This window comes from Pongo pygmaeus, chromosome 13 (genome assembly GCF_028885625.2).
Source record: "Pongo pygmaeus isolate AG05252 chromosome 13, NHGRI_mPonPyg2-v2.0_pri, whole genome shotgun sequence".
Classification (NCBI taxonomy): domain Eukaryota; kingdom Metazoa; phylum Chordata; class Mammalia; order Primates; family Hominidae; genus Pongo; species Pongo pygmaeus.
Genome location: NC_072386.2, coordinates 102575866 through 102590711, shown reverse-complemented (window position 1 = coordinate 102590711; position 14846 = coordinate 102575866). Strand labels below are relative to the sequence as shown.

General features: G+C 41.7%; 1 protein-coding gene across 11 annotated transcripts in view; it reads left to right on the top strand.

Annotated features, from left to right (window-relative positions):
- Positions 1–14846, top strand: part of SUSD1 (sushi domain containing 1) — a 141064-nt gene that overhangs the window by 39919 nt on the left and 86299 nt on the right. For all 11 annotated transcript variants that reach the window (XM_063650289.1, XM_063650288.1, XM_054500515.2 and 8 more), the window contains one exon: positions 13512–13691. In XM_063650289.1, the coding sequence (XP_063506359.1) occupies positions 13512–13691 (180 nt within the window). The remainder of the gene's footprint in view (positions 1–13511; positions 13692–14846) is intronic.

Sequence of the window (14846 nt, the reverse complement as noted above, 5' to 3'; positions counted from 1 at the left end):
GATCGCGCCACTGCACTCTAGCCTGGGTGACAGAGCAAGACTCCATCTCAAAAAAAAAAAAAAAAGTCACCTCTGTCATTATTCTCTTTCTTAGTACCCAGTAAGTATATTATTTGATTGATTTCTTGGCTTTCAGTAGTCTCCCCTACTGGACTGTAAATCCGGAAGCTCAGAGACCATATAGCCTTCCTTAGCAGGATCTCACCAGGACCTAACACAGTGCCTGGCATACTCAAGGCCTGTGGAAACACCTTGAGGTCCCCTCAAAAGGCGCCACAGGTGACAGCAGGCATTGTGGAATGGGCTCCTGAACTGCCATCCCAGCTTATTGTGTGGCTGAGCCTTGTAGAAACTCTTGCCCCCTTTTTTGTTTTGTCCCCAAGCTTTATGTCCTTTCCCAGTTCCGTACCTCCTTGCTTTGTCTTCTAGGCCTTCATGCCTGCCTCTCTCTGGGCATGACATTTCTAGGCTTTGATAAAGCAGAAACAGAGGCCTTGAGGCTGACTCCTGGTTTCCCCCATTATCTCTGTGTATGGCCCTTATACGGTGGATGGCCCAGCATGGTGGGCTGATTACAGAGGCAGAGTTTCTCCTTTGAGTTGGCCAACAGGGTGGGACATGGTTTCCAAAGTCCATTAATTGCAGAGCCTGATTCTCTAGAGGTGGCCAGCACTTTAAGCTGTATAAGGTTAATAGGTTGGTATTATTTCCCATTTCACAGGGGAGTTTAAGGACCAGGATAAGGAAGTGACTTACTGTATGTCATGAGCTTATGCACCAAGGTGTGAGCCCGACGCACTTTTCTAGAAGGCAGCCCCAGTCAGTGTGCCCCGGAGATGGGAGGTGATGATGAAAAAGCTGGAGGGCCCTAGGAGAGGGGTGCCAAGACAAACACACGTTCATGCACAGTGTGGTCTAGGACCCGGCCAGAAGGGTATTCATTGTTGCCGAGTCAGCTCTTCATCTTTTGAGATTTTTCTTTGTAGAGCCTGGTTTATCTCTACGAAAGTGGAAAGAGTTTGAAAAAGCTTCGACATAAATTGTACCACAATTTAGTGCATTCAAATGAAGAGTGGCAGATAAGCTTCATTACACGGCTGCCTGTGGAGTTTTAGTGCTGGTATGGAAAGGATACTGAGACCACATCCACACTTAGCACAGATGAATGCTGTGATTGACTAATGATGCCACCATGGGTGAGGGAGGAGCGAGTGAGAGCACATTTACCTTGTGTATATCATCTGTGTTCCAGGTGATAGGATGTTGGCTCATTTGAAGTACATTTTCTGGACTGGGCATGATGGCTTACATCTATAATCCTAGCACTTTGGGAGACCAAGAAGGGAAGATTGCTTGAGGCCAGGAGTTCAAGACCAGCCTGGAAAACATAGTGAGACCTTGTCTCTACAAAAACATATAACATTGTCTGGGCATGATGGCATGCACCTGTAGTCCTAGCTGCTCAGGAGGCTGAGGTGGGAGGATCACTTGAGCCCAGGAGTTCAAGGTTACAGTGAGCTGTGATCATGCCACTGCACTCCAGCCTGGGCAACAGGGGAAGACCCTGTCTCTACAAAAATTTTAAAAATAAATACATAAAAATTAAAAAACAATTAAATACATTTTCTGACACCTCACGACATACTGATCTTTTAACACATTTTTAAAAATTGCATTGACTTACCTGTTGCATGCAACAGCTCTGTTGGGTTACACTTTTGCCAAGTAAATGCCATTAAAATATGTCTCCATATTTGTAAATGGTTGAAGTCATTTGAATGTGCAGAATGAGTGATGACATTGGTTATAAGGCTGCCAATAGTGGGGACGATGCATGAGCTTTTGGCTCAAAAAGACCCGTGTTAAGTTTTATCTGAGCCACTAACTAGTTGTGCAACCACTTCTGAACCTCTCTAAACTCCAGTTTCCTTTTGTGGAACGGAATAAAATGGTGTTCATCCCTTAGAGCTATTGTGAAGATTTAATGGGATAATGAATAAAGCCCTTGGCCCTGTGCCTAGTGCAGAAAAGGTGTGGCTCAATGTCACAGTCATGAGCAAGTGGGCCATTTTCTAGTGAAGAGTGGCAGGTCTCCTTATCAAAAATGTAAGGTCTTTCTGAAACTTCTTACTATAAAATGAGAAGGTCTAAAGTTCTTCAGTTTTTACTTTACCTTATTTATTTGTTTTCCATTCAGACATTCTATTTACAACTAGAACATTAGAATGAAGAGTTTTAATGTTATCTTTTGATAAAAAGAAATATTCATATGCAGCTCAAAGCATCGACAAACATTATTGTCACCTCTGCAAATGGAAGATCCTTACAAGAGATCTTGCTAAGGCCTTTTTTTCTCCTAACGTTCATGCTTTTACGCACCCTACCACCTCCTCTGCAGTTTCTGAAGTGTTCAGATTCCAGTTGTTTCCATACTGGACACTATTTATTGATGATAAGTGTTATATGAAAAGGAAAATTTTCTTTTTCCTCCGAGTAAGCTTTCTCTATGAATACAATCTGAAGAAAATATATTGTTAGTCAAGGCTAAAGTTCATGGAAGAATTTAGAATACAAAATGCATCAAAAAGTAATCTGTTTTTCTATCGCCTTAAGAGCAAGTAGACTTTTGGGTACTAATGAGCTCATTAGAGCAGTTAATAAACTACTCTTGAGAATGTGCTTCATGGCAAACTATAACCCTCCCATTTTTGTTTTATGCATGCAATAACATTTTCTTTTCTTTTTTTTTTTTTTTTGAGACAGAGTTTGCTCTTGTCGCTCAGGCTGGAGTGCAATGGCACAAACTTGACTCACTGCAACCTCTGCCTCTTGGGTTCAAGCGATTCTCCTGCCTCAGCCTCCCGAGTAGCTGGGATTACAGGTGCCTGCTCCACGCCTGGCTAATTTTTGTATTTTTAGTAGAGATGGGATTTTACCACGTTGGCCAGCTGGTCTCGAATTCCTGGCCTCAGGTGATCCTCCTGCCTCGGACTCCCAAAATGCTGGGATTACAGGGGTAAGCCACCGTGCCTGGCCACATTTTTTTTTTTTTAATAATTTCAACTTTTATTTTAGATTCAGGGGGCTCATGTGCAAGTTTGTTACAAGGGTATATTGCGTGATGCTGAGATTTGGGATATGAATGATCCTGTCACCTATGTAGTGAGTATGGTACCCAACAGTGTTTCAACCTGCTTCCTCCCTCCTCCCTCTATTTGTCCTCCAAGTCTGTCGTTCTCATCTTTATATCCATGAGTACCCAATGTTTAGCTCCCACTTATATGTGAGAACATGTGGTATTTGATTATTCGTTCATGCTTTAATATGCTTAGGATAGTAGAATTTTCTGTTCCTGCATTAATATGCTTAGGATATTAGAAGTGGCCTCCAGCTGCATCCGTGTTGCTGCAAAGGACATGATTTTATTTTTTATGGTTGTGTAGTATTCCATGGTGTACATGTATCACATTTTCTTTATCCAGTCCACCATTGATGGGCATCTAGGTTGATTCCATGTCTTTGCTATTGTGAATAGTGCAGTGATGAACATATAAGTGCATGTGTCCTTTTGATTGAACAATTTATTTTCTTTTGGATATATTCCCAGTAATGGGATTGCTGGATTGAATGGTAGTTCTGTTTTAAGTTCTTTGAGAAATCTCCAAATTACTTTCCACAGTGGCTGAGCTGATTTACATTCCCACTGACAGTCTATAAGCATTCTCTTTTCTCTGTAGCCTTACCAGCATCTGTTATTTTTTTGACTTTTTAATAATAGCCATTCTGACTGGTGTGAGATGGAATCTCATTGTGGTTTTGATTTGCATTTCTCTGATTAGTGATGTGGAGCATTTTTTCGTATGTTTCTTGATTGCTTGTGTGTCTTCTTTTGAGACGTGTCTGTTCATGTATTTTGCCCACTTTTTAATGGAGTTATTTGTTGTTTGCTTGTTGAATTGTTTAAGTTCCTTGTAGATTATGGATATTAGACCTTTGTCAGATGCATAGGTTGTTAATATTTTATCCCATTCTGTAGGCTATCAATTTCCTTTGTTGATAGTTTCTTTTGCTGTACAGAGGCTCCTTAGTTTAATTAGGTCTCACGTGTCACTTTTGTTTTTGTTGCAATTGCTATTGAGGGCTTAATAAGAAACTATTTCCCAAGGCTGATGTCCAGAATGGTGTTTTGCAGTTTTTCTTCCAGCATTCTTACAGTTTGCAGTCTTATATTCAAGTCTTTAATCTGTCTTGAATTAATTTTTATGTACGGTGAAAAGTAGGGGTCCAGTTTCATACTTCTGCATATGGCTAGCCAGCTATCCCAGCACTATTTGTGTATAGGGAGTCCTTTCCCCATTGCTTGTTATTGTTGACTTCTTTGTGGAAGATAAGATGATTGATCAGGTGTGTGGCTTCATTTCTGGGTTCTCTATTCTGTTCCATTGGCCTATTGGCCTGTGTGTCTGTTTTTGTACCAGTATCATGCTGTTTTGGTTACTGTAGCTCTGTAGTATAGTTTGAAGTCTGGTAATGTAATGCCTCTGGCTTTGTTTTTCTTTTTTTCAGACATGAGGTTGCCCAGGGTGGAGTGTGGTGGTGCAATCATGGCTCACTACAGCCTCAAATTCTTGGGCTTAAGGGATCTTCCTGCCTCAGTCTCCCAAGTAGCTGGGACTACAGGCATGGGTCACCATGCCTAGCTAATTAAAACAATTTATTTTTTGTTTTTGTAGAAACAGTGTCTTAACATGTTGTCCAGGCTAGCCTTGAACTGCTGGGCTCAAGTGATCCTCATGCCTTGGCCTTCCAAAGTACTAGGATTACAGGAGTGAGCTACTGTGCCCAGCTTTGTTCTTTCTGCTGTATAACATTTTCTAAGTTCAACTTGCTAGATATTGAGACATTAGATTCCAACCTCCACCAGGAGTGATATGTGTAATTTAGTGCCCAAGGGATCCTGGAATGAGGGGACAACCTCAACAGTCAAATTCATGGTTATACGCAGATATGCTGCAAGATACATGAAACTTTGTCAAAGGTTCCTTAGACCATGTTGCTTACACAGGAACATCACAAAGTTTAATGTTTAAAATAATGTTTATAATTCAAAGGACTGCAGGGGATATTTAAAAATACAGGATATATGCACAGCCCAGAAAGAGCTTACCATTTAGTGGGGGAGCAAACACTTTCACCGATGAAACAAATGAAGTAAGTATAGGTATCATGCTGAATTATCTGATTTGGAACGTAAGCATTGTGCAGACCCTGGTGTTAATCTGCCTGGACTGTTTAGGCCCTTACAACATTCCACTAATTTCCAGGTGATGTGTTAGCCTTCTAATTGGATTCTAAGGCACGGTAGAGACTTATTTCCGTTATTGTTGGGTAAAGATGAAAACTGACTCGAGTGTGATTTTCTTCAGTTTTTAGCACTTGCTTCTGCTCTTTTGCAAAGCTTTACATATAGCACTTGCTTATTTTTCTGGGGAGATTTTATTTTGGGGTCAATACCAATAAGTGGAATAGGTCTGTCATTCATTCCCCTGGCAGTTGGCAAAATGTCTGCCTCAATTTATTGGCATTGTTGGTCACTTTTTTTCTTTCTCAGCTTGTTATTTATTGATCTCTAAACAGTCTTAGATGGAGCCTTTATATTACTAGATTCTTTCTGTCATCAATCTATGTTATTGTGCTGATGCGTATAATAAACAGCAGCCAATATGGGTGACATTTGTGATACAGTCAGTTGTTGATTAGATGCTGTAAGTTGCCTGTACCTTTCATCAAACAAATTTCCTTCTGGAATATTTCCTTGATAGAATATGAAAGCTAGCCTGTGGATAAACATTTTTATCTTCACGATATGAGATGTAAGTTATATTATAAATTTGGCCCTTGAAACCAGCACAACACATTCTCCTCCACTCCCCCAGGAGTCCTATTTTGAAGCTGATTATTTGAATAAAATCACAGACAATGGGAAAGTAAGGGAAAATTCCCAGCCATGCTCATAATTAGTTGACTGTATTTCTGATGCAGATGCAAACGTTGTTACTTAATAACGTAATTAGCCAGAGAAACATGTGCTTTAATGAATGCCCCTATGCATATGCAATGCAAATTTGTACTGCTTATTTTTTCTTCCTTGGGGGTATAAACTGCTTTTAAATGTTTATTTCCTTGTGATAGTAAGAGTTTTGGGGGTTTTTTATGTATTAAATAGGATTATATTTTTATTTCCCACTGTGGCCTCTGTTGGATTGATTTTTGAGTATTTCTTAGTAGGAACTACCTATTTTCTTGGATGCCATTTGGTCTGAGCAGAAGTGGCAGTAGCTGGGAATATCTGTGACAGGGTCATGTTCTAGGCAAGCCCCAGGCCAGACTCTAATGTCATACATAGGGTTAAACATCAGGCCCAAGAAGGTTTCAGGGAGTCACAGAGCTACAGAGAGCCATCTATTTCCAGCAGCTCTCTTGCTCTGGGAAAGCTCTTGGAGACAAGATTGGGCAAGAGGCGTTGTCATCGAACTCTTCCAGACTGACTTGAATGCTTATTCAGGCAATCTTTTCTCCTTAGGTTTTAGCTAACCTGTAAGGTTAGAGAACCAAGTCAGGGCCTAGGTGGAGCCCTCTGTGATGAAGCTGCCCAGATTTACTGGACCTGGACTTTGAGGTCACACAAACCACAGTTTGAATATCAGCTCTTTTACGAATGGTGTGACTTAAGCTCTTAGGGCCTCCATCTTCCTATCTGTAAACTATATGAAAAAAACCCACCTACCTTGAAGGATTTTCTTTTTTTGTTTTTGTTTTTTTGGGACAGGGTCTCTGTCACTTAGGTTGGAGTGCAGTAGTGCGATCTTGGCTCACTGCAGCTTCCACCTACCTCCTGGGCTCAAGTGATTCTCCCACCTCAGCCTCCTGAGTAGCTGGGACTACAGGCATGAGCCACCAATGCCTGGCTAGTTATTGCTTTTTTTTTTTTTTTTTTTTTTTTTTGTAGAGATGTTGCCCAGGCTGGTCTTGAACTCCTGAGCTCAAAGTGATCCGCCCTCCTCAGCTTCCCAAAGTGCTGGGATTACATGCATAAGCCACCTCGCCTGGCTACTTTTTAGGATTTTCTGTTGGAATAAATAAGGTAGTGTATATCTAGTAGACTACCTTGTGTTTGGGAGTATTTCAATGAATGCTATATTCTCTCTCTCTTTCTTCCTTTTCCTTTCCTTTCCTTTCCTTCCTTTCTTTTCTTTCTTTTCTTTCCTTCTCCTTTCCTTCTCCTCTCCCTCTCCTTTCCCTCTCCTCTCCCTCTCCCTCTCCTTTCCTTCTCTTCTCTCCTCTCTCCTCTCCCCTCCCCATTCCCTCCCTTCCCCTCCCCTTCTTTTATTTTTGAGGTGGAGTCTTGCTCTGTTGCCCAAACTGGAGTGCAGTGGTGCATCTTGGCTCACTGTAACCTCTGCCTCCCAGGTTCGAGCGATCCTCCTGCCTTAGCCAACCAGATAGCTGGGATTACAAGCATGCGCCACCACACCTGACTGGTTTTTATATTTTTAGTAGAGACGGGGTTTCAGCATGTTTGCCAGGCTGGTCTTGAACTCCTGGGCTGAAGCAATCCTCCTGCCTTGGTCTCCCAAAGTGTTGAGATTACAGGCATGGGCCACCATGCCTGGCTGAATGCTATTATTATTATTATTATTATTATTATTTTTGTATTTTAGTAGAGACGGGGTTTCACTGTGTTAGCCGGGATGGTCTCGATCTCCAGACCTCGTGATCCGCCCGCCTCGGCCTCCCAAAGTGCTGGGATTACAGGCGTGAGCCACTGCGCCCGGCCTGAATGCTATTATTATTAAAAGTATTGAAGCCTGAACAACTTTCTTATAATTCCCTGGCACAAGATTAATACTGGTTTTTGTGGGGCTTTTTCTCATCTCTCATCTACTTGGTGTTTGGTACGTGTGAAGTACCTGTGTTGGATAATAAATATAGAAGTAATGTCTGTCCTGTTATTTGGACTTATGATCTACTGATGTCTGGTTTCTTCCTGAGGGGCTGTTGGCATATCATAGCAGCATTTATTGCATCATGAAGTGTGATAAAGTAGTAGCAAGCTATCAATGAACAATGGTGTAAAACATACGATTTTATGCGGACCTTGTGGAGGTACAAGAATTATAAGACAAAGACTCTGTCCTTGAGGAGCTGTCCATATATTTGGGAAGGCGTGTATTCATAAAAAGACACTAAATCTGCAAGGCAGGAAATAAAGGTCATATGAACAGTATAGATAATGCTTGTATAAGGATGGATAATACTCGGCTGAGTGATGGCTCATGCCGGTAATCCCAGCACTTTGAGAGGGCGAAGTGGGCAGATTTCATGAGCCCAGGAATTTGAGGCCAGCCTAGGCAACATGGTGAAAGCCCATATTTATAAAAAATACAAAAATTAGCCATACGTGGTGGTGCATGTGTGAGGTCCCAGCTACTTGGGAGGTTGAGCTGGGAGGATCACTTGAGCCTAGGAGGTTGAAGCTGCAGTGAGCTGTGATTGTGCCACTGCACTCCAGCCTTGGTGACAGGAGTAAGGCCCTGTCTCAAAACAAAACAAAAACCCCTGAAACAACAGAAAGAACAGATAATACTCTATACTTTGTATATCTCTAAGTGTAGGTAATAGTCTTGATTCCGCCCCCCTTCTCACCCTCACATCCAAACTATTACCATGAACATTCAGTTCTGCTTCCAGAATACATCGCAAATCCATCTCTTCCTTCCATTTCCATCCCCTCTGAAGTCCATCCAAGACCATATCATCTCTCTGTTGGACTACTGCTGTAGACCCTGGCTGATGTCTCTTTTTTTATTCCTATTCTTCTCCCAACCTTTCTCTACCTAACAGCCAAAGTGGTCTTTTAAAAACCTAAATCAGATTTTTCATTCCTGTACATAAAACCCAACAAGAGATTCAGTTGCTTTTAAAATAAAGCCCAAGATTTATAAGGCCCTGTGTGGTTTGGTTCTGCTTTTTTCTCCACCTTCATCTCATGCCAGTCTACCTCTCACTAACTAGGCTCCTGCCACGGAGATTGCTTTTCCCTTTTTGGAACCCACCAAGAGCTTTCTTATCTCAGGGTCTTTGCATTGGTTCTTTCATTTGATTGAAATATTCTTCCTTTGGTCCCAAACATGGCTTGCTCATTGCCATCCTTCAGGTCCTAATGTATGTGTCATTTCTTCAGAGAGATCAAATCATTCTGACTACTACGCCATTTAAAACGTTTTTCTGGGAGGATCACTTGAGGTCAGGAGTTTAAGATTAACCTGGCCAACATGATGAAACTCTTGTCTCTACTAAAAATACTAAATTAGCTGGGCGTGGTTGCAGGCACCTGTAATCCCAGCTACTCAGGAGGCTGAGGCAGGAGAATTGCTTGAACCCAGGAGATGGAGGTTGCAGTGAACCGAGATTGCACCACTGCACTCTGGCCTGGGCGACAGAGTGAGACTTCATCTCAAAAAAAAAAAAAAAAAAAAAAAAAAAATTGTAGGCTGGGCATGGTGGCTCACGCCTGTAATCCTAGCACTTTGGGAGGCTGAGGCAGGCAGATCATTTGAGCTCAGGAGTTCAAGACCATCCTGGGCAACATGGCAAAACCCCATCTCTACTAAAACTACAAAAAATTAGCCGGGTATGGTGGCGCATGCCTATAATTCCAGCTACTTGGGAGGCTGAGGCACGAGAATCACTTGAACCTGGGAGGCAGAGGTTGCAATAAGATGAGATCATGCCACTGCACTCCAGCCTGGGCAACAGAGTGAGACTGTCTCAAAACAAACAAAAACAAAAATAAACAAAAAACAAACAAAAAAACTTTTATTGAAGTTGAGGCCGGTAAGATCGTTTGAGTCCGAGAGTACGAGACCAGCCTGGGCAGTACAGAGGGACCCCTTCTCTACAAAAAACTGAAAAATTAGCTGGGCATGGTGGTACATGCCTGCGGTCCCAGCTCCTCGGGAGGCGGAGGTGGAAGGATTTCTTGAGCCCGGGAGGTCAAGGCTGTGGCGAGTTGTGATGGCACCACTGCTCTCCAGCCTGGGCAATAGAGTGAGATCACAACAACAGCGACAACAACAACAGAAGTTTTCCCCATCCTGTCACTTAATAATAACTGTTATGATTATTTCTATATAACATTTACCACAATCACAGTTATGTGTTGACTTATTATTATTATTATTTGTCTATTGACTCTCTCTAAGCTCCATGAGGGCAGAAATCTTGCCCACTTTGTTCACTGCTATAGTGACTAGCATGTAATAGGCACTCAATAAACAGGAATAAATAAACAAATGAACATGGATCTTAAAAGTTCAGAGGAAGACAGGATCCCTCTGTTAGTCATGGAGCAGATCAGTCACAGGGAAGGACTTTGCTCAGTGTGAGGGAGAAAGAGTGTATCTGCAGAAGAAGGTGTGAGTGCAAAAGCAGAGGAGAGTAAGCTGAGATGGGAGGCACGGGGACTGTAGAATTTCAGAGTTGGAACAGCATTTTTCTTTTTCTTTTTGAGACGGAGTCTCACTCTGTTGGCCAGGCTGGAGTGCAGTAGCACAATCTCAGCTCACTGCAACCTCTGCCTCGTGGGTTCAAGTGATTCTTATGCCTCAGTCTCCTGAGTAGTAGGATTACAGGCACATGTGCCACCACGCCTGGGTAATTTTTGTGTTTTTAGTAGAGATGCGGTTTTGCCACGTTGGCCAGGCTGGTCTCAAACTCCTGGTCTCAAGTGATCTGCCTGCCTCGGCCTCCCAAAGTGCTGGGATTACAGGTGTGAGCCACTGTGCCCGGCCAACTTTCGAGAAGCTGTGGGTGTGGGGAAAAGAATATGACTGACATGCCTTCAACTCCTGGCCATCCCACAATTGCCTGTGTAAATTTGGATGTGTCATTCAATCATTTTGAGCTGTCTTCGCCTGTACAGTGGGGACAATAACCCTTAACATGGATGGGTATTGTGAATATTAATGCTTTATACTTAGGATCCTGTTGGAATGCATATGATGACAAATGGTAGCCTTTTGTACCAGGATTTCATTCAGATTGTCAGCTGAGGGTGTGCACCAAAATTAAATTTGGAGCTTTGTAGAAATTTGAATACCAAGAACCCAATTCAGTACTACTGAATCAGAAGAGTTATCTCTGGGTGGGTGTGGGACTCCAGCACGTGTGTTTTTCTAAAGCTTCCCAGGGGATTCAGATGTATAGCTGTTAGAACCATGCATTTAATCCAAGCCATGCTGAAATCCTCTGTAAATGTCTCTTGCTGAGGGGTTGTTCAACTTGAATAGCTCTGTTAACGGGGAACTCACAGAGCCACAGATCCAAGCTGCTTCCTAACGGGGCATCCACCTGAGCTTTTGAGCCTTAATCGCTAGAGAACAAGTTATTGATTTCTTATCAATTGGATGATATTTGGTATTTTTTTTTTTTTAAATCTTGCAGTCCCAACCAAAGTCATCATGCCTTCCATTATTCTTGGTCACGTCCAAGATGGAAGCCAATCTAGTTATCGTTTGTACTTTTATCCCTTTTGTATTTGTGCTTCTCTCCTAATCCAATGACTTGTCACTGGGTTCCCTCCTAGACTTCCCCACTGAGCACTTTAACCTTCCACCTTCAGTGTACATGAATCTATACCTCCAACCTCTTTAGTGATGTCCCCTCTACTTCCTGCTGTAACTGAACTCTGTCTTGAATTAGAAGATGTTTCAGATGTCAACAATGTGACTAGGCAGTCTTATGAAACATTAACCATCTCCTTGGTTGGTTGCTTGTGTACACACAAATATATTCATTCTTGGAATGCCTTGGACCATTAAATACGTCTAAAGGTTTGATGCTGGGAAAACATGATGAGGGCCAAAGGGTCTTGTGTCTGGTGAATATGCGTGAAAAGGGAACCACAGCTCTGTGGGCAAACATGGGACATGAGAGATAGACAGGGTTGGAAATTAGATGAGATCCTGCTCTGGGAAACCTCCCTCCTGGAAATAACTGTGGAGTCCTGCAACAGACCAAGCATCCATAATGGGATGGAAAGAGTGCAATTCCATTAAATCCACACATTCTGTATCAGAGGCTCATTTAAAAGAAGCCGTCTATTTCTAAGGCCAAGGATGGCTGATGGGGATATGGGAACAGGTTATATGATTTTCTCTAATTTGAATGCTGTTATCTCAATAAAAGGACTTCTGTTTAAAAAGCCTGGATGTCAGGAGGGCTTAATTTTCTTGGCTTTCTACGGATTGGGGAGAAAATCACAAATCAGAATGAATGCCTTAAGTTTTTTTCTTTCTTTTTTCTTTTTTTTTCTCTTACCATGGAAGAACAGATTTTTTTTTTCTTTCTGTATTTAGGTATAACCGGGACTATTGGTGACACTTGAAGTTATTAGAGCCATCTTATTTTATATTTATTATACTTTCTTGAATAACATTGTATCCATGAGCGCTATTGTATGACATGAAACATTAGTGTGCTTTACTTCTTCCCTTCAACTCACTGCTCTGGTTTTACTGAAATAATTTGAAATTTTATTTTTATTATTATTTTACATTGTTCAACTTTTGGTTCTAGAATCCTTTACTAATAGTTATGTCAAGCTCTACAGTCACATTTAAGTGATTATGGAGACATCCATACATCTTGCTAATTTCATTGTTCCTTGGTATTTTCTCTAAAACCTGTCTGGCCTGCACACTTATTCTTATGATATTTGTTCTGATTCATCTTTTCGATTTTTTTTTTCCCAGAAAAGATAAACGGATCGATTTTTAAAAATTCTGAAATATCTAAAAATGACTTTCTTGGGCTCTTAAGTGAAGTATAGTTTGGCTGGGTCTAGAATGGTTATGTCATAATCTTTTACCTCTAGATAGTTCTTTGTAAATATTTAATTGTCTTTTAGTAGTCAGAGTTGTACAGAAAAATTTTCATATCAATTTTGTAATTCCAGGTTTGTCTCCTCCTATGCAACTTATTTTTTTCATTGAAAGGTGCATATAAGTTGAATCCTTAGGAGATAAATACTTTCTCCATTAATTTGCTTTAAAAAGTTCAGAGATTTTGAATATCTTCTATTTAACAATCAGTTGGCAATAATTGCTACAATTGCATTATCATCTACTCTGGGATTGATGATCTGAGGATACATAGTAAAATGTACTTGATAACTGTAATATTTAAAAGGACCCTAAGATATATTATTTCATAGATCAATGAATTCTTTATAAGTAAATAATTGCATAATTTGACTATTCTCTATGTGTGCATGTTTGGAAATTTTATTAAATTCAGACATACTTATATAGGATTATTTGATGGGGTTAGTGTTTTCTCTTTTCCTGTTTGAGTGGCCTCTATCACTATTAAATATTTATTTTAAAGATATGAATTGTAGGGCTGGAAGTCAGGGCTTGTAACCAGTGCTGTGTTGGTTCCCATTGCAGAGATCAACTGTGGCAACCCTCCAGAAATGCGGCACGCCATCTTGGTAGGAAATCACAGCTCCAGGCTGGGCGGTGTGGCTCGCTATGTCTGTCAAGAGGGCTTTGAGAGCCCTGGAGGAAAGATCACTTCTGTTTGCACAGAGAAAGGCACCTGGAGAGAAAGTACTTTAACATGCACAGGTACAGATTCTGTTCTTCTGGGCTCCTGCTACCCAGGAACAAAGCAGCCAGTGGGAGCTGAGGGCCTAAAACTATCTGATTGCTGCTTCACTCTACATACTGTACCCAGCTCTGCTGTTTACCTGGTTGTGCACCTGGCTTTAGATTTGTCAGCTAAATCCTGAAGATTTAGAGGGTGGACTGGAAAAATAAGTTGGATAGAAAATGTTATGCATCCATCTTTTGAGACTCACCTTAAATCGATGTGATTCCTGTCCCCTCTGCTTGACTGGCTGAGACATTTTTCTCCATGAACCATTTTCTCAGAGGGGCATGCTCCTAACTTAACACCTGTTGACCGCTTTTCAGAGAAAAGGTGGTATGATTAAAAATAGTTTTTAAATGTTTCTTAATTGTGTTAACACACATAAAACATAAAATTTAACATCTAATACAGTTTTATTTCTTTTTTTTTGAGATGGAATCTTGCTCTGTCACCCAGGCTGGAGTGCACTGGTGCGATCTCAGCTCACTGCAACCTCTGCCTCCCGGGTTGCAGTGATCAAGTGATTCTCCTGCCTCAGCCTCCCGAGTAGCTGGGAATACAGGTGCCCGCCACCATGCCCAGCTAATTTTTGTATTTTTAGTAGAGATGGGGTTTCACCATGTTGCCCAGGCTGGTCTCGAACTCCAGGCCTCAAGTGATCTGCCTGCCTAGGCCTCCCAAAGTGCTGGGATTACAGGTGTGAGCCACCATGTCTGGCTTACCATCTAATATAGTTTGGATGTTTGTCTCCTCCATATCTCATGCTGAAATGTGGTCTCCAGTGTTGGAGATGGGGTCTGGTGGGAAGTGTTTGGGTCATGGGGGTAGATCACTCAGGAATGGCTTTGTGTCCTCCCCTTGGTGATGAGTTCTTGCTCTTAGTTCACATGAGAGCTGGTTGTTAAAAGGAGCCTGGCACCTGCTTCTCTCTCTCTGGCTCCCTCTCTTGCTGTGTGACATGCCTGCTCCCTCTTCACCTTCTGCCACGATTGTCAACTTCCCAAGGCCCTCACCAGAAGCAGATGCTGGTGCCATGCTTCCTGTACAGCCTGCAGAACCATGAGCTGGATAAACCTCTTTTCTTTATAAATTCTCAGGTATTCCTTTCTCAGGTATACCTGCTAGTCTCA